Here is a 21,205-nt window from a genome sequence, read left to right as displayed (position 1 = left end):
TTTATCTATCAATATTGTTGAAATGAAGATCAAATAGCTGTATGTTGAAATATGTTGAAAAAGTCAAAACTTTACATGGGGTGTACTTACTTTTTCACGTGACTGTATAACCTGTAAATTTGAATCAAGCCAGCCATTCGTGGGAGCCATACCTCCCGACATGGACGTTCGTCTCACGCAGCATTGCTGTCGAGTGGCACTGGTAACCGCATGGCAATATATAAATAATTTTAATCAAATCAGACACTTGAGACAATGGGGTTCATTATAAATCCCTCAATATCCCACAGTCAAGCACCCTTCTCACACACCGCCTGACAAAGATGCAGAGCAGTACGAGGGATGTGCATGGTAGGGCAATCATGCATGCATGCAAACCTCTTAATGGTACTCACAAAGGATATCACTTAAAATTTAAAAAATGTTAAAAATGTTAAAAAAAAGACGACCATTCATGATTATGGGAAAATGCTGTAGAATGGGAGAAACAAAACATACCTTGCACACAATAACTGTGCATCATAACTTTGTTGCTCGTCCATCTCATGAGGCAATGCACTAGGCTACAACCAAATTAATTCACATTTTTATGTGCCCCAGATTTCACAAATTGCAGCTAGTACGGTACCTGCTGATCTCGCAAGCAACACGACCCTTTAGTTCAATGACATCACTAGATGTGGCATAACCCAGCCGCCGGAGAACACGCTTGCGGCACTTGAGCTCATCCATCTGAAGTATGGTGAACGCATGACGCAGCTGCTTCCGCAAAGCCTTCACGTTCAGCACGAGCTGCACCAAAAACAGCAACCAATTAGAATAAAAACGAGAGAAGAAAGTTAAAAGGAAACAAGTTATCACTCGCTAAATATCATGAATGCAAAATTAAATGTCAGCCAAATCATTTACGTGACACTCCATAATGTGACACTGTCTGCACAGCCTTTGCAAAGTAAGCGACATCAAAATAATGATGCCAGACAGACACTTTGGAATTAGCGGACGTTGGACTCCCAAGCAAGCATGAACACAAATCGTTCCTGCTGTGGGAGGCATGATACATCACACATTCAACCCAGAAGAACTAAATCATGACACGAACAAAGAAGAATATCATGGAACTAGACATAATTTGACGCCACAACGTTGGCCAACATGCCTCCGCCCACAATATGCCAACGTTGGCCATCATTAAGTCTTTGCTTACTCTAACTTCGACCTAAAAACTCAAGACCAAATGACCTCAATATCTAATCTGTACACATGTCATGGTACATGTACTTGGTTCAAATCCCTACCTCAATAACAACATGGACAGTACATTCATGGACAAACTCAAATCCCTACCTCAATAACATTTTTACCTGACATGACCTTTGACCTCTTCATGCTAAAATCTAATCAGTTCATCTCTACATCATTATACATACATGTACCAAGCTTGATTTAAATCCCTTCAGCTGTTCACAAGTATCACATTTTTACCTGATGTAACCTCTGACCTCTCGATGGTGAAATCGAATCGGTTCATCTTTGCATCATAATATACAGTCATGTGAAAAAGTAAGCACACCCCATGTAAAGTTTTGACTTTTTCAAAATATTTCAGCATACAGCTATTTGATCTTCATTTCAACAATATTGATAGATGAAGGTGATATAATATAACAAATATCATGAAACATTTACATTTTGTACTCCATTGTATAATTTAAATAAACATAAATGCAAATTTCACATGTGGAAAAAGTAAGTACACCCCTACATTTATCACTACTTCAAATACCTAAAATTAGAATCAGGTACACCAGCTCAGGTGCAAATGATTAGAACATCGTTAGAGAGGATCTTGGAGGAACCTGTCTTATTTAAACCTCAGACATCTAGTTTGGTTTGCTCTTTGTTGTTGAAGTGTGCGGCGTCACCATGCCTAGACCAAAATAGCTCTCTGAGGCCTTCATGAAGAAGATTATAGATGCCTTCGAGTCGGGAAGGGTTTAAAAGGATCTCCAAACAATTAGAAATCAATCATTCGACTGTCCGGAAGATCATCTACAAGTGGAGATAGTCTGGAGGCACTTCCAGGAAATGTGACAGTAGGGGTACACTCATGTTACAAGCTGGCAACAATGTTTTTCTGAAAGCCCAGACCTCTAGGAACCCAAAAAGTCTTGTTGCCAGCTTGGGAAATGGTTTGGACCAGATTTGTGGCCATTTTTCAAAATGGCCGCCTACATTTTTGGTGTTTTCTAATATTTGAGCTCTAGAACTTATATCTGGCTGTCTTAAAGGTCTCTAGGGTTATGACCTTATAACATATAGTCATACAACAATCCTCACCCAAATTGGGGTGCATGGCATATCTATAAGTGGTTTTATTGAAGCAAAAAGGCAAAAATATGCCTGAAAAACGCCTTCATTTTGATTTTTCCAAATCACTAAATTGCATACTGTGAAGTTGTTCTTTGGTCAATTTCTTTCAAAATAGTTTTAAAATTTGCCCAGATCCCTCCTCTTCATTAGCAAATCTTCAGGAATATACCCAAGTTCTCAGAAAATATGTTTTATGCATGATCAGCTACCCCTACCCCCTAAATCACAAAACGTGCCAATTTTCAATATTTCCAGATTCCAACCAATATCATTGTTGTATGACTTTTTCTCATCATGATAGGTCCAAATTAACTTACTCTATGTGATTAGGTGTTAATAAAAATTGAATTTCACACTTTAGTGAAAATCCAAGATGGCTGCCAAATGGCCAATAAAATATAATATTTCACATTATGACGTTAAGTTAAGGTAATGCAGTCTACCATTTGATACCAACACATTTTTGAGACATAATATATTGCAATAATGATGCTTTCCTTTGTATCCTTCCTCAGGTCCTGCCCGAATCATCATTTTAACATAATTGTTGTGTTAACAATGTACTATAACATATTGCTTGTTGCATGTGCTGTAAATAGCTTTCAGTGTTGTGGTAGACATAGTCTTTGTCTCTTTCCAGATATGAATGAAGATGGAACCTGTAGCTGTGATAGGCGGGAGACGGAAGAGAGAATCAGTTGCACTGGACATCGACTGGAGCACATGCTTCATTTGCCAAGGCAACAGAAAAAATGAAAAGACAACCAAGCCCACAGATGTTGGTCTCGAACGCTTTAAAGACTGTGTGATTACGAGACAGAAATACCATGACCATGAGTACATCTCAACACTTGACAGAATACAGAGTATTGACCTTGATGATGAAAAAGAACACATAGTATGGCACAGGGGCTGTTATTCAAAGTTTACACATGCCAACCATATTGAGAGACTGAAAAATCGGCATGAAAAGGAAGCAAAGGACTCGTGTGACCAACCATCTACATGCATTCGCCCCTCTTCTAGAGCATCAGTTGCTTCAGTGTCCTGGGACAAATGTATTTTCTGTCAGGAGGATAAGGCAGGAAAGCAATTGAGGAATGTAGCCACTTTAGAGACCTCAGACAGAATACTAAATGATGCTCAAAAGAACAAGATTATGAGATGCCGGTTGGCAGGAATAAGTGACCTAATAGCTGCTGAAGGGAAGTACCACCTTCCTTGTTATGTAACCTTCAGGAGGAAGTCTGAGTCAACTGTGGTAGAAGAAGGCCCAGAATATCCACCAGATGTTTGTTTCAACAAAATGATCGAGGAGGTGGATGCTGGGCTGTCTGGAGGAGACATCTATACCATGAAAACCATCTGGCACCAATACTGTTACATGATGAGAAGAGACTTCAGTGTCTGTGTGGAGCAATGTGACCGACAGAGTTACAAAGCATTCAAGAACAAAGTCAAAAGGGTATTAGGAGATAGGGCAGATTTTGTACAGTCCATGAATCAACAGGATTCACTTCTAGTCTTCCCACTAATTCAAACAGGTATTGTTGTTCAGAACTTAGCAGAGATGGCAGATGAGCTAGAACAAAGTGAGATACAAGATTCTGATGAAACCTCCCAGCACATTCCATCTTTCTCAGCCGAAACAAAGGACAAGGAACTCTTGAGTTGGCTTTACAGAGTGGCAGTCAAAATGAGAAATGACATCAAGACAATGCCAGGACACTCAGATATTGGAGACATCAATACTGAAAGTGCACAGAAGGTGGTTCCTGAAAGCCTTTACATTTTCCTACGCCTGCTGTGTGATTGTGACAGCATATTTGAAGATTCTGAAGGGACCTCCGAAGGTGATGATGATGGAGAAAGCAAAAGGATTTTGAGCATAGCACAGGACATAGTATGTTTGGCATCTGGTGGCAGAAAGCAGACACCAAAGCAACTAGGGCTAGCTCTCACTGTTCACCAAGCAACAAGGTCCAAGGACTTGGTGCAACTAATGCATGCTGCAGGACATGGTGTTAGTTATGAAACTGTAAGAAGAGCTGACACTGCCCTTGCAAACTCTGTCTTGGCCAGATATGTTGAGCAAAACAACACAATAATACCCCTGAATTTTGCACAAGCTACCTACCAAGGATACATCAGATATGCTAATGATAACATTGACATCATAGAGGAGACCCTTGACGGTCAAGGCTCCTTTCATGCCTCACAGTCTGCTGCCTTTCGAAGAAGCATACCTGGCGAAAAGACCATTGCACCTGATGTCAAGTCAAGCAGTAGCAGATCTGTAACTGTGCCAGAGCATTTCAATGAGATTCAACCTTCAGGCATGGGCACCCAGAAACCCGAAGCAACATTTCCAGTAGCTGTGAAAGCTGATTGGTATATGGAATCGGATGCCCAGGTTATCTCTGAGGCTATGGCCATAGATGTGTCATGGCTCCTTGCACGTCAGTCTCACACCGAGGACCAGCATGTTCCAGGCTGGACAGCATTTAACCAGCGTGTGTCTGATGTGAATCCAGCAAAGACTACAGTAGGGCCTATGCCGATAATTATCAATGAGCCTGCACATGAGTTTGACACCATCTGGACAGTGATTCAAAACTGCCAAAGGATGACTGCTGCACTAGGGCAAACGTATACAGTACTTACCTTTGATGAGCAACTGTACTGAAGTTCCTCACCTACTCTCCCAGCTAGGGGTTGCACATGTTCCAAGTGAAGAGATTTGTGCAAAGGCTGAGGAGTTTGTCTGCCGTCTTTACAACCCGAAAGGAGACGCAAAGGAAATCCAGGCGCTGAGATGTTCCCAATTCAGAAAAGTTGGTAAAAAGCCAGAGAACATGCCACCAACAGAGGATGCATTGCAGCAGCACATTTTAAGGGCACATCATCAAGCCTTTGTGTGGCGAAATGCCAATGTGCCAAATCCAGGAATCCCCAATCCAACAACATCCGGCTGGTACCTTGAGGACAACCAGCTGATGCCCCGTCTCATGACCAAGGAAGGGCTCACAGCAGAATGTGTCAAAATTGCGACGTGTGCATGTACCTCAAAGGCCCGTCCATGTCTAACTGGCAGGTGCAACTGTAGGAAAAATGGATTGCGGTGCACATTGGCATGCAAATGTGCAGACTTATGCAGGAACCCCCTCAATGACTCCGATAGTGATTAGACGACATGCATGGAAACTTGAGTATATTCCATAATGTCATATTGTTACTATGCTGGCTGTATTTGACGTAATGTAACTAGTCTTGCTTCAGCTCTGTTCCACCAATGTATTACTAGTCTATGATATGACTGTATCCCACATTCTGTCACTTATGTATGAATAGCCAGATTAGCTTGTTGGGTATGACTTTGTTAATTCAGTGCCAAATATTTGTTTAGTTTAAAGGTGCAAGCATTGCATTGACGTTTGTATTGTTTGGATCAGTGTAACATAATAATGTTTGCATTATGTATACAAGTTATGTATGTTTATTTTTGTTTTACATTAAATAATATAGCTTATATTTTACAATCTTCTATGTCTTCATTTATGTAAGTGCCTTGTTTGTCAGCTATGTTGGAACTAATATACTCCGCAAACAAGGCACTTCCAAATCCACACTACTTTCCTGAAATTCAAATGTTATAAAACATAAATTTTACATAAAGTCCCCCTCTAAAATAATACATCTTCAACTCATCAAGACTCTTTCACATACATGTGACCTATAGAATAGTAGTGCCTCATATATTTAGTATAAATGGAACATTTTAGAAGTGCCTCTGAATGAAATTGCAGTCTTATGGTCTCGCGCCACCAAATATTCTATGGCCATTTGGCAGCCATCTTGGATTTTCACTAAAGTGTGAAATTCAATTTTTATTAACACCTAATCACATAGAGTAAGTTAATTTGGACCTATCATGATGAGAAAAAGTCATACAACAATGATATTGGTTGGAATCTGGAAATATTGAAAATTGGCACGTTTTGTGATTTAGGGGGTAGGGGTAGCTGATCATGCATAAAACATATTTTCTGAGAACTTGGGTATATTCCTGAAGATTTGCTAATGAAGAGGAGGGATCTGGGCAAATTTTAAAACTATTTTGAAAGAAATTGACCAAAGAACAACTTCACAGTATGCAATTTAGTGATTTGGAAAAATCAAAATGAAGGCGTTTTTCAGGCATATTTTTGCCTTTTTGCTTCAATAAAACCACTTATAGATATGCCATGCACCCCAATTTGGGTGAGGATTGTTGTATGACTATATGTTATAAGGTCATAACCCTAGAGACCTTTAAGACAGCCAGATATAAGTTCTAGAGCTCAAATATTAGAAAACACCAAAAATGTAGGCGGCCATTTTGAAAAATGGCCACAAATCTGGTCCAAACCATTTCCCAAGCTGGCAACAAGACTTTTTGGGTTCCTAGAGGTCTGGGCTTTCAGAAAAACATTGTTGCCAGCTTGTAACATGAGTGTACCCCTACCACCTTTTCTAGGCCACTTTTGGGGATATGCCTCCAGACTAAGAAGATTCCAAACAACTGCCAACTTGTTCAGGCCAGGCCGCCCCAGCAAGTTCAGCCCGAGAGCAGACCGCAAGATGCTGAAAGAAGTCTCTAAGAACCCCCAGAATGTCATCACGGGACCTACAGGTAGCTCTTGTCACTGTTGATGTCAAAGTGCACGAGTCTACCATTAGAAAGAGGCTGCACAAATTTGATCTTCATGGGAGGTGCGCCAGGAGGAAACCATTGCTGTCCAGAAAGAACATCAGGGCAAGACTAAAGTTTGCCAATGAACACCTAGGCAAAGACCAGCACTTCTGGAACAATGTGCTCTGGACAGATGAGTCAAAGGTAGAGCTATTTGGCCACAGTACCAGAAGACATGTTTGGCGAAAACCAAAGACAGCATTTGACCAAAAGAACGTGATACCAACTGTAAAGCATTGGTGGTGGAAATATTATGGTTTGGGGCAGCTTTGCTGCATCAGGGCCTGGGCAGCTCACCATCATAGAATCCACTATGAATTCTTCATTGAACCAGAGGGTGCTTGAGGATAATGTGAGGCCATTTGTTGGAAAGTTGAAGCTCAACCGAAGGTGGACCTTGCAACATGACAATGACCCTAAACATACCAGTAAATCCACTAAGGAATGGCTGAAAAGAAAGAAATGGAGGGTTCTGGAATGGCCAAGTCAAAGCCCGAATCTAAATCCCATCGAGATGTTGTGGGGGGATTTGAAACGAGCTGTGCATTCAAGAAACCCCTCAAACATCGCACAGTTGAAAGAATTCTGCATGGAGGAGTGGGCAAAAATTTCTCCCAGTCGATGTCAGAGACTGGTAGACAGTTATAAGAAACGCCTTCTTGAGGTTGTTTCTGCCAAAGGGGGCAATACCACCTATGAGAGCCAAGGGTGTACTTACTTTTTCCACATGCAAAATTTGCATTTATGTTTATTTAAATTATACAATGGACTACAAAATGTAAATGTTTCATGATATTTGTTATATTATATCACCTTTATCCATCAATATTGTTGAAATGAAGATCAAATAGCTGTATGTTGAAATATGTTGAAAAAGTCAAAACTTTACATGGGGTGTACTTACTTTTTCACGTGACTGTATGGTTGTACCAAGTTTGGTCAAAATCCCATCACTGGTTCATAAGTTAGTTGGGTAACAGAATTTTAACCTAATGGGCCACCTCTGACCTTTGACCCCATAATCGAATCAGTTCATATTTGCATCATAATACTTGTACCAAATTGGATTTACATCCCTTCAGTTATTCTAAGTGATTGCAGTAACTAGAACCTATCACAGACTCACATAAGGTCGGACAGATGGACGACCCTAAAACATAATGTCTCTGGCGACTTCGTCAGCGGAGGCATAAATAGCTCAGTTACAAGGTTGTAAAGGTTGCTTCAACTTCCAAAAAGCGTAATCTAGAATCTGCAATTATCTCAGTGGTGTAACAGTTAGAGCGTCTGCCCTGACACCAGGACGTGGTTCACACCAAAGGCTTGAAAATGGTATGTGCTGCTTCCTTGCTTGATGCTCAGCATTTACAAAGGATAGAGCATACACAAACGGACATAAGTTGGCAAGCATTGTGCAAGCCTTGCTGAACCAAATGGTGTCCTGCATTATTATTATTATTATTATCTATAATTGCGGCACTTGTCGTATACTGTGCTTCGGTACTCTACTCTTATAAAATAAACCTGTGACCTAAAGATGAGGTAACATCATCATATGACATTAAACCTCCTGAGACTCACTCATTTTAAAGGTGCTTACAATTAATATTCTCAATATATTGTTACAGATCGCGGATTAAGATGTTATTTACCGAGCGGTGGTATTGCCGCGACCGTTACAGGATCCCCGACTCACCCGATTCCACCCAAACGTTGGCCGGATCGCACCGCAGCTAGTCAATGAGGGAAAAGACGAAAACGACGCAATGCAAAGAGGAAAATGAAGACAAAAAGGTTGGAAATACTACTAAATTTATTTACTATTTACACACATAAGCAAAAAGAAAGCAGTCACGTTTATTTACAAGCACATAAGACGCAGGTGACACAGGGAAAATACTAGCTTACCTACAGTCTTAATTAACCCAGGACAGAACAAACAAAAGACAGACTCACGCGGGGAATGACAGGAATGGCAGGAGGTGGATGGCTGGAGGTGAACGCTTGGTGGAGCCAACGCGGAGCTTGGTGGAGCTTTGGTGGAGGTGAACGCTTGGTGGAGCCAACGCGGAGCTTGGTGGAGCCTTGGTGGAGGTGAACGCTTGGTGGAGCCAACGCGGAGCTTGGGGGATTGGTGTGACGGGTTCTCTCTCCTTCCTTAGTCCCACCCAATCCAACAACTTCCTCTCTTGCTTAGTCCAACTCAAGGCCTTCCTGTCTTCTGATCTCCTCCCTCCTCGACTCCTCACCGCAACCAACGCAACCACTTGACCACCACCTCTACTGACTGACTCTTCACCACTCTCCACTTGACGACCGACTCTCAACCAACTCAGACCAACTCTTTGTGACCAACTCTCTCTGGCAACCGACTCACTTGCTTCCTGCGTGCACGCCTTTATAACGCCTCCGGCGATTCAGCCGCCGGCCTTCAGGACACGCCCATCGGGGTGCTCACCTCGGCCCTGGTTGGTCGCGCGACCCTCGGGCTCCGCCATGGATGACGACGGGCGGGCACGCCCCTCTTCCCCTCTATGACGAGGTGGAGACACGCCTTTCTTCCCCGACTCGAGCCTCGTGGTCAATGGCGGTTATTGGAGGGGAGGTAATTGGGCAATCGAGGGCTCAGCAATGACGACAGGGGATGTGATAGGAAATGGAGGTTTTGGGGATGGGAATGAAAGGGGATCTATTCTCTTTCACTGGTGCAATGGAGTACTTCAATTAATGGGAGACATAGCCTTACCCTAGAACACAGAATAAGAGATAACTATCAACAGGGGTATTCTATTACTTGGCTGACGTGTATGCTTGTGGACTAAGTATGGGATGCCCTTTCACCTTTACACAGCTCCGGAGGTAGGGGGGTGCAGAATAAACAATAATAATAATAGTACAGCACACAATCAAAAAATATACAATCCTCATCTCCGCAACAATATATATATATAAATAATAACCACCTTTTGAGGCCATTTTTCCCCGCAAAGTGGGGGTTGGCCTTTTTCGGGAACCGTGGTTGTTGTTGTTTTTTGGTCCCCTTTTTGAAGCAATGTTTTACGGCCGGATGCCCTTCCTGACGCCAACCCTTTTTGCCGCCTTTAACGACAAACAGGGAATTACCAGTGAACTGGTACTCAATTAGCCGACCTCGGAAGGATGACAGGCTGAGTCAACCCCCCTGGCGTTAATTCAGCGATCGACCGGGATTCGAACCCAGGATCCTAGGATCCTAAGCCGGCACCCTAGCCGCTAGCCCAACACCAGGGCAGGACCTGGTGCAGGGCAGGACCCTGGTGTTGGGCTAGCGGCTAGGGTGCCGGCTTAGGATCCTAGGATCCTGGGTTCGAATCCCGGTCGATCGCTGAATTAACGCCAGGGGGGTTGACTCAGCCTGTCATCCTTCCGAGGTCGGCTAATTGAGTACCAGTTCACTGGTAATTCCCCGTTTGTCGTTAAAGGCGGCAAAAAGGGTTGGCGTCAGGAAGACTATCAGTAAATTGGAAAAAAATATTAAATGGCGATATGGTAAAGGGGGTGTGAGGGGAGAGAATGGAGCATCTGTTTGGCCAAATAAATGTTTACTCAACTAGAAGCACTTGCTCCCTTTGGGCGCAGCCTGGGAGGGAAGGGGAGGGATAGTGGGGAATGTGGGGCAAATATATTTTTTGCCGTGGCCAATAAACTTCTGTCATCTGCAGCAGGGGTCAGTAAACCACTTGCACAAGTGAAAATAGTAAGTATTCTCCCCCACCCCCTCCCTCCCCCATGCAGGTAAGTCTTCTCCCCAACCCCCCATTGCAGGTAAGTCTTCTCCCCCACCCCCCATTGCAGGTAAGTCTTCTCCTCCACCCCCACTGCAGTATGCCAAATTTGGTGAAGATCGACCCAGCCCTGCTTTTTTCTATGATTTTTAGACATTCACACATACATAGAGAATTCCCTTATTTCATATAGTAGGATCAAGTCTTATAACCTGTTGTTTTTAAGCGAACCTGGAACATAGTTCCAGGGAGCTTATGCGATGGTGCGTCAGTCGGTCAGTCCATATAAACACTTGCAACTTCTTCTCCAAAAAACGCTGCTGGGATTGTGACCAAATTTGGCACAAATGATATTTGGTATGTTGCAAAGATTGTTCATGGCATGGGGGGAGGGGGAAAAAAAAAAAAAAACCGTCAATGGGGATATACCGGCGATCAAAGTAGATCGAGGTTTGACCCTCCCCCAAATGGGAATTTGCTTTCTTCTCTGAATCTACACACACTATTTCAATGAAACGACCACAACCTTCATCACCTGTGATGTACCAAAGTTTGTTCACAGCATTAAAAAAAGAAAGAAAATAATAAATTAATAATAATAAAAGAATCGGGCCCTAAGAGGGTCTACAGGGGGTTTTAAAATAGGGGGGAGGGCTGGTGGGTGTTGCCCCCCCCCCAAAAAAAAACAAGCACCCCCCCCCAAAAAAGCTATTTCCCAGAAAGTACACACACAATTTGAAACCTGGCCACAACCTTCATCACCCATGACGTACTAATGTTTGTTCATGGCAGGGGTCACCGGGGAGGGGGGGGGGGGGGGTGGGGGGGTGGGGGTTTCCCCTGAAATAGGTATTTGTTTGTTTGTTTGTTTGTTAAATATAATTCTACATGCTGCCTGGTCTTCTGGCAACCATTGAAATTGGTTTAACATACCGTACCCTCGTGCCCTAGTGCCGGCTAGCGAACCCTAGTACACTAGAGAACCCTAGTGTTGGGCTAGCGGCTAGGGTGCCGGCTTAGGATCCCAGGATCCTGGGTTCGAATCCCGGTCAATCGCTGAATTAACACCAGGGGGGTTGACTCAGCCTGTCATCCTTCCGAGGTCGGCTAATTGAGTACCAGTTCACTGGTAATTCCCTGTTTGTCGTTAAAGGCGGCAAAAAGGGTTGGCGTCAGGAAGGGCATCCGGCCGTAAAACATTGCTTCAAAAAGGGGACCGAAAAACAACAACAACCACGGTTCCCGAAAAAGGCCAACCCCCGCTTTGCGGGGAAAAATGGCCTCTAAAGGTGGTTATTTTTTTATATATATACCGTGATACTGTTTAAATACCTCTAGTCAGTGTAGTATACTGTACTGCTTTATTCTATCACATGAGCACCCAGGAGTATCGCCCTATTTAAAATATATATAATATGCATATTCAGCTTTAAACATACAAATTCACAAAAACATGAAAACATTACATCCACATTACTGGTCTAACAAGATTTCAGAGAGGACAGGAATTTTGTGGCTTCACGCATCACTAGGAGAGATTAACAATTTTTTCCCCCCATTTTAAAAACGTTTCTTGTACAATGGGTTCAAGTGTTGTAAGGTAAGTTGCATACAAAGGATTGTATTGGTTTTGGTTACTTGGAGGAGTGCATCATTGAGGGGTAACCTTGTGTACGTGTCGACAAATAAACCATGACAGGCAGGACAGTCTGGTTGTCATGCATTTAAGCGAATAATGCGAGTGTGATTGTTGCTCTGCTATCGATTGGTTGCTGCTTTGTCAAAGTTACAGACCATTAGGCGGTAGTTACCTTTCAGGGCTGCAATTAGACAAGCCGCCCAGTGGTGTGGAAAAATATATTTAAATAGAAAAGGAAATGTATCCAGAAACATGCAAGAACACAGTGAAGCAAAATGGGCAGCGAGGAAGCAAGGGGATTTAAATGAAGACCAAGTGCAGTGTGAGGAATGTTTCATATGGGCAACATTGGTTGGTGGTGGTGTATGCGGGAATTCTACGCTGTATTAACCCGAAAAGGACTGGGGTGGGAGGCATTATCAACCACCCCTCCATGAATTTCACGATTTCTTCACAACCACTCGAGATTACACTGCGCTGTTTCTTGACTTTTTTTTTTTTTTTTTCTTTTGAGACTTGTGCATGTTTTGATACAAAACAAATAAAATGGGTTATTCTTGACTTATCACATGAAGTTTGACTAGGTTTCATAATGTGCGAGTGCTGCATATTGGAATATTCGACAAGTATAGGCATAATTAATTAGCTTGTGATTATTAAAATACATTAATTTACTAAAATGAACAACAGATTGTTGGAGATTATATGGAACATGATGCACATGCCAAATTTAGTAACGATTGAACATTCTATAGCTGATCATAGGGGGAGATCTATCATGTCCTCCCTTCCCACCCCCTGCCCCTAAGTATTTTGAGCCTCCGAAAAAGCCCAGTCCTTTTAAGGTTGAGGGTAAAAATAGCACACACCTTTAGAATGAAATAGCCAGACTAAGGTAAAGGTTGCTTGTACTGTATCAAGAGAGGATTAGTGATAGGAAGTAAAGAATTTGGCAGTTTCACCAGAAGAGGGTTGCTGGCAGATCTTGTGCGTCCTGCAGGAAGATTTGGGGGACAGAGCACAACCAGAGCAGGCGGAGCAAGGCCGGAGAGGAGTCGGTAGAAGACAGAAAGACCACCAACCAGCCTGCGGTGAGAGAGAGAGAGGCCCTCAGAATCAGCTTCATCATGGGAGATTCCAATGATTCTGAAAGCTTTGGTTTCAACAGCGTGAACCCGAGCTAGGTGTGAGGCAGGAGCGCCTGCACAGAGGGGAGAGCAGTATTCCATTGAGTTGCGGATGAAAGCTTTGTATGTGGTGAGGAGCTCAGAAGTGCCCAGAAAGGACTTTGCACGATGGAGGATGCCCAGTCAGCGACTGGCTTTGGAGGCCAGCTTGGAAATGTGGTTTTCCCAGGGCAGATCATGGCAGATAGTGAGACCCAAAAGCTTGAGTGACAGAACTTCTACAAGAGGATTGTTCAGAAAGTAGATGGGAGGGTTGTCCAGACAGTCTTTTCAGAGAGACAAAGTGAGAGTGTGAGATTTGTCAGGATTGAAAGACATGTCACACATGTTTGACCAGTTTGAGATATTATCCAGGTCTGCAGAGAGTGAAGAGGCTGCTCCTTGCCGATCTGAGGGTTGAGATATGGAGCGGCAGAGAGTGGAGTCGTCAGCAAAGAGATAGAGAGGATTTTCGAGAGTCAGAGAGATCATTAATGAAGCCCAAAAAAAAGCACAGGGCCCAGAACACTGCCATGAGGAACTCCATCCTGGACAGGAAGTGGAGACAAGAGAATTCCATTCAGGGCCACACGTTTACTACGACCAGAGAGGAAGTCAGCAAGTCATGCGTTAAGGTTTCCATGGATACCATCGGAGGAGAGTTGGGTGAGCAGGGCGGGGTGACAGACCGTGTCGAAGGCATGAGATATGTCAAGGGAGACAGCTCTGATTTCCTGTTTGGCATTGAGGGCCTCCATCCATTGTTGAGACAGCAGAAGCAGCATGTCCAGAGTACAATGACCTGGTCTGAATCCAAATATATGATCCGAGATCAAGCCATTGGAGAAGAGGAAGTATTTAATATCACAAGCGATAATGGATTCCATGACCTTGCTGATTATTGGGAGCAGGCTGATTGGTCGAAAGTTGCAAGGATCTGTTTTCACACCTTTTTGTGTGAAGCGGTAATGTTGGCTGATTTCCAAGCAGATGGCAGATGACCTTGAGCAAAAGAGAGGGTGAAGAGAACAGAGAGAAGGTGTTATGGTGTGGCAGAGCAGGATTTTAGGGCTTGTGGGCTGATGCCGTCTGGTCCAGTTTCAGAATCAGAGTCAAGGTTTGACAGAAACTTCTCCACCTTGTCAGGAGAGAAGGACGCAGAGTCCAGGAGCAGATGGGTACGACTGGGTAAGGTAGGTACAGAGAGCGATGGGTTTGGGAAACAAGATTTTGAGGCAAACACAGAGTTTAGGCATTCGGCTTTTTCACGTGCGGTGTCAGCTGTGTAGCCGTTTGAGGTAAGGGAGGGGAAGGAAGGGGAAGGAAGGGGAACAGACACCAGAAAGATTTGACCAGATGCCACCAACATTTGGAGGAGGGGGGCAGGTTTGAGAGTTCAGTGTTGAGAGTAGATATATATTGTTTCCTGGCACTCCTGAGGGTAGACACACACTTGTTCCGAGCTTTGTGAAAGGAACTGGGATTACCTTCAGTTGAATTTGCCTTCAATGAGGCGAAGGCAAGTTGTTTCAGGGCAACTGCCTCACCACTAGATTCAGTGTACCATGGACGGGAGGAAGGGTATGACAACTGAAGATGATATTGGATAAATCTGTGTTTGAGAGAGAGCAGTTTACTTTGGAAGAATTCCCAGGATGAGTTGATGTCAGAGGCAGTAGAGATGGGAGACCAGTCCAGATGATTGATGGCTGCTTGAAAACCGTGCCAGTCGGCCTGAGTGAAATGCCAGGCTCGTCAATGCTGAGAAGGCTCTCAGAGAATGGCCAGAGAGATGTCCACTTTCACAAGGAAATGATCAGATGAACAGATCGGAGCAGAATAAGAACAGCAGACATTTGCAGGGAAGTTCGTCATAACCAAGTCGAGAAGAGAAGATGCTCCATTGACCGAGATCCTGGTCTGGAAATTGACAGATTGTGTCAGTCCCAGTTGGTCGCAGAAGTCCTTTGCTGAGGTGCAATGGCTGGTGAGAGAGGTACCCACACCCAGGCAGCTGGCAAGATGACAGTTGAAGTCGCCACATATGAGGAAGAGAGTTGGGATGAGTGGATAGAAGTTGGTCCATGTTGTCAAACAGCGAGATGTAAATGGAGTCGTCACTGTTTGGTGGACGGTACAACACACATATGAACAAAAGGTGGGAGCGGAGGGGAAGCCATAGCCAGAGGTATTCCTGTGGGTGGGGTGGAGGGAGGGCAGTGCAGGGAGAGTGAGGAAGAGAGTTTTTGATAAAGATAGCATCCCCACCACCAGGACGAGGCTTCTGTCTATCACACCGGAGGAGGGAGTAACCAGGGAGAGATATGCAAAGTTCCGAATCAAAGTCAGAGAAGTGCAAAGTTCCGAGTCAAAGTCGGAGACGTGCAGAGTTCCGAGTCAAAGTCGGAGACGTGCAGAGTTCCGAGTCAAAGTCGGAGACGTGCAGAGTTCCGAGTCAAAGTCGGAGACGTGCAGAGTTCCGAGTCAAAGTCGGAGACGTGCAGAGTTCCGAGTCAAAGTCTGAGACGTGCAGAGTTCCGAGTCAAAGTCGGAGACGTGCAGAGTTCCGAGTCAAAGTCGGAGACGTGCAGAGTTCCGAGTCAAAGTCGGAGACGTGCAGAGTTCCGAGTCAAAGTCGGAGACGTGCAGAGTTCCGAGTCAAAGTCGGAGACATGCAGAGTTCCGAGTCAAAGTCGGAGACATGCAGAGTTCCGAGTCAAAGTCGGAGACATGCAGAGTTCCGAGTCAAAGTCGGAGACATGCAGAGTTCCGAGTCAAAGTCGGAGACATGCAGAGTTCCGAGTCAAAGTCGGAGACATGCAGAGTTCCGAGTCAAAGTCGGAGACATGCAGAGTTCCGAGTCAAAGTCGGAGACATGCAGAGTTCCGAGTCAAAGTCGGAGACATGCAGAGTTCCGAGTCAAAGTCGGAGACATGCAGAGTTCCGAGTCAAAGTCGGAGACATGCAGAGTTCCGAGTCAAAGTCGGAGACATGCAGAGTTCCGAGTCAAAGTCGGAGACATGCAGAGTTCCGAGTCAAAGTCGGAGACATGCAGAGTTCCGAGTCAAAGTCGGAGACATGCAGAGTTCCGAGTCAAAGTCGGAGACAGGCAGAGTTCCGAGTCAAAGTCGGAGACGTCCAGCAGTTCCGAGTCCAGCAGTTCCGAGTCCAGCAGTTCCGAGTCCAGCAGTTCCGAGTCCAGCAGTTCCGAGTCCAGCAGTTCCGAGTCCAGCAGTTCCGAGTCCAGCAGTTCCGAGTCCAGCAGTTCCGAGTCCAGCAGTTCCGAGTCCAGCAGTTCCGAGTCCAGCAGTTCCGAGTCCAGCAGTTCCGAGTCCAGCAGTTCCGAGTCCTGCAGTTCCGAGTCCTGCAGTTCCGAGTCCAGCAGCTCCGAGTCCAGCAGCTCCGAGTCCAGCAGTTCCGAGTCCAGCAGTTCCGAGTCCAGCAGTTCCGAGTCCAGCAGTTCCGAGTCCAGCAGTTCCGAGTCCAGCAGTTCCGAGTCCAGCAGTTCCGAGTCCAGCAGTTCCGAGTCCAGCAGTTCCGAGTCCAGCAGTTCTGAGTCCGAGCACTTGGAATTGCGAGTCCATTCGGACCTGCCTCTGGTTACCAACAACTCGTATGCCAAATTTGGTGGACACTGAGATATCAGGTAATGTCTTACGATTTTCTAACCTCGGAACCCAGCATGCACACTCGTGTAGGCTCAATTGTTGTGCTGTGCACTTGTTGGTACAAACATCCCAGCTGCTATATTTCATTTATTTTACATTATACAAGTTAATGCAACCATTCGTTCTTCCCTGCAACATCCCCTCCACACTGTGGTGACATAAAAATCAGATTTCGACGTCAGGAAATTTCCCCCCAATCATTCACAACGCTAAACCCAAAAGGCTTTCTAATGAATAAATAAATAAATACATAGAATTAAAACAACAAATAAACGAGTGCTCCATTACTATGCAGCGCTTTCATAAACCACACAAATTACATACTCAATGCAAATATATATGTGAACTATTAAAAATATATCTATTAACCATATCAATTAAAAATGAGGATATAATTAGCTTTTTACATGTTAAGTTTCACCACTCGGTGAGTTCAAATAATGACGTTAAGAGTTCGACATCAATGAAGTAAATTTTGCACATTAGAGAAATCTAACTCCGGTTTTCCAGATCCAACTTCGAAAAATGTTTTAAAAATACAAACTAATATTGCAACGAACATTTCAGGTTACTTTTTGTCGGGGAAACAGATTCCGATCTTATTTAGAGGATTTGGATGCATATTTTAGCCAGAAATCGTGTTTGGAACCGAGCTTTTCTGCTCCTTATTTTCGTTCTAATTCATTCATTTTATGTCTGATTTGACAATCCGACCGACCATCTTCTATAATCCCAACAGTCCCCTGCACACACCATGGTATGATTTGTTAAAAAAAAAAAAAAAAAAGATACCCTAACCATTACCCTAACCCTTATTTTTTCTCCAATTACTTCAGGTTTGGCCAGATTTGACATCCGACCACTTTTTGTGGGTAACGCTGAGGTTAAGGCACTCTTCTCTAACCGCCATGGGATTTCTTCAGATTATAAAGCATCATACTTGAGCCTTTCGTTGGCAGAGCTGAAGCTTCTCATTTCGTGCTGGATCCCCATGTAGCGGATGAGCATACATGCGCCTCTCAAATGCTTCTACTTTCTGCACCAGTAGTTTAAGGCGTTCATCTTTGATCCCCATGTCCTCAACAGGGTCGAGAAGGGGCAAACCATCTGGAAACCGCCTCTCCACCTCCTGTATGGTGGAAATTGGGAAAGTATCAACAAAACTCTGACGCGCAATGCCACAGAGCTGAAACTTTAAAAACAGAATCTCATTATTTTATTTGGAATTATTTATTTTCGATTAAAACTACTTTTGAAGAAACCGAGGAAAAAAAAATAGACACTTTTAAAACTGATAAAAATCATGACTCATCAAGGAACTGAGTGCGGAACAAATACCCACAGTATAGGGGAAAGACAAAACAGATCGGGCATGGGCAACAACCAACAATGACGATTATTCACACAGTAACACTGTACCCGAATGGATTTTTGTAGGCCTTGTCGTGCCTCCAAAGGACGAATATCCTTGGGGAGATACAGCCGAACACTGCTGAGAGCTGTCAAGAGGTTAAGCGCAACAGGAACCACCTAATGACAATGCACAGAACATATGGCTGATCGCATGTTGATCATTCTTATGATTATACAGTAATTTAACCAAACATGTTAGTGTCATAGCTGATGAATAAATAAATAAATAAATAAGGCAGGCATTAGAAAACAACATTATCACATGTTATAAAATGAGCATAATAAAAAAGAAAATAAATTCATTTGGCCACCAAAGTGCTCAATGATCACACCAATTTGCATAATTCACTACAGAAAAGGAAGCATGAAAAACAAGTCGAAATCACTTGGAGTGCGCGACCTCTGTGTCCGAGTCCAGCAGTTCCGAGTTACATTATACATTATACATCGCGCACTCCAAGTGACGCAAATCACTTGGAGTGCGCGACCTCTGTGCCATCCAGACAAAGTTTCCATAATACGGCTTGGCAAAAAGCCATACTGTGTTCTCTGATTTCAAACTGCTTTGAATAGCAGTCAACAGTTTCCATACAAGATAAAGCTCATGCAATAACTTAACGCAAGACCACCTGGCTGAACATGAATTCTGCATTGGCATTTGTCACGCAGAAGGAACGAACTTGAATGTTGGAGCAGTCCAACTAGGTGACGAGGCAAGGTTCATACAACAAGTCACTGAATCTGCAGAAATGTAAATGTGGGCAACTGAACATCTACGCTCATTTTGTTGCACCACTGCATTCTCTCAAGTGACCATCTGGTGTTGATTCAATACGTGCATTTTTTAAGAGCAAGGAATAAAGGACTGCAGATTTACCCAAACACAGATGAATTATACTGCACACTGGTGGTTAAAGTAGTAATGCTCATCTATATCAACTGTGTGCTCAAAACCATAATCTTCATGCAGGATGGTGCTGGTGCACAAAAAAATCAAAACATGTTAAGCAGCTGCTTAGCAGAACATTTGGTGAGGATAGTCATCCGTAGACTACAGTGCAATGATCACGTGGGATCACCCAATCTCTCTCAGGTTAGTATTTAACCAAATTGCTATGCAATAATAACATGTGCAGAAGAATACAAGCCCCCATATGTTGGCCTCCATTGGGGAGAAAGAATTTCCCCCAGCGAGTATTGCACCAGTAGTTTGGTACTCATGTGGTACTCATGAGTACTGTGGGAAGTGACGTTACTTCCCCTAAGCTCAGTGGCCATGTTCGTCCAAATTCAAGTCGGGTTGGGTCATATTATTTGGTTACATGCGTCTGTGTTTCATTTGTATTACAGCTCCACCTCGATGAGCCTTGGACTCCATAGAAGTAAATAATTAAAGGCCATATCGTGATTCAAACAAGTAAAATGGCTCCTTCACTTGCCTGGCAGACAGCCAAGTTTAGCAGTTAATGTCTATCCCTGGTTACTATTAATCTTCAATGATATATTGGACACAAAACAGTCATGATCAATAGGAAATTTAAAAAAATAAAATAGAACATTCGTACAAAGCACTGCTACAATTGCAAATAGCTGTTAATGAACAGTAAAATTCCTGTTGTGAGGTCATAAGACCTTCACTGATGGACCTATAGTACAGGCATTTTACGACGAAAAATAGCTGTGCAACCTCACACAAATTGCAACAAAAACAAACTCAATGAATTTTTATTCCTGGATATGTCTTCTATCACATGAAAAAGTCTTAAGGAATTGCCCGGGGGGAAAATTATGAAAATCATCAATGTTTAACCCTACCAAAAACTGATTTTTTTTGCCACAAATCAGTGTTCTGGCATGGTTGTTCAAATGACTTATTAGTATATACCATGCTTAATGAAGAGGATTTAAATCAATGAAGAATTCAAGTTTATAAAGAAATTCAGAACTTGTCATCATCATAATCATCATCATCATCATCATCATCATCATCATCATCACATGGCATCTGTAGCGAGTTCGTGCAGCCAGATCCCCTGCAGTTTCCACAAGCTAGAGTACACTCAATGTTATTTTTCTTGCATGTGCATCTCAGGGTGCTGCAGTCAACCTGACAGTTGCACCTGATCACCTGCAGCAGTTTTTCAGGAGCAGGAGCTGGGGCTGTCTGGAATGGCACAAGCCCCTCGTCACACTCCTGCCACCCCCACTCAGTCGGACGAAGTCCATCTGCCGATCCCTTCCATTCTTGAATTTGCAGGTACACACGCAGGCTGTGGTACATTGCTGCTCCTGCTGTTGGTGGCAACATCTGTGGTTGAACGTGAGATGAGCTTGAAGCCACCTTCTCACAGAAGCGCTGATGATGGAGGAAGTCCAAGGTGTCAGTGGGTTTTCCATTGTAGAGGATCACCAATGCTTTTGCTCCTGCATCTGCGACATCTTGCTTGGAA

General features: G+C 43.7%; 1 protein-coding gene across 1 annotated transcript in view; it reads right to left on the bottom strand.

Moving 5' to 3' along the window:
* Window positions 1-21,205, bottom strand: part of MTREX (Mtr4 exosome RNA helicase) — a gene marked incomplete at its 3' end in the record, with an annotated part of 118,740 nt that overhangs the window by 20,747 nt on the left and 76,788 nt on the right. The window contains 3 exon segments of the mRNA XM_068122445.2: window positions 629-792; window positions 18,283-18,471; window positions 18,762-18,872. Of these exon segments, the coding sequence (XP_067978546.1) occupies window positions 629-792; window positions 18,283-18,471; window positions 18,762-18,872 (464 nt within the window).

The sequence above is a fragment of the Myxine glutinosa genome, chromosome 1 (assembly GCF_964187855.1).
Source record: "Myxine glutinosa chromosome 1, kmMyxGlut1.1, whole genome shotgun sequence".
Classification (NCBI taxonomy): Eukaryota; Metazoa; Chordata; class Myxini; order Myxiniformes; family Myxinidae; genus Myxine; species Myxine glutinosa.
Note: the sequence above shows the minus strand (reverse complement) of the source record. Positions and strands in the feature narration are given on the sequence as shown.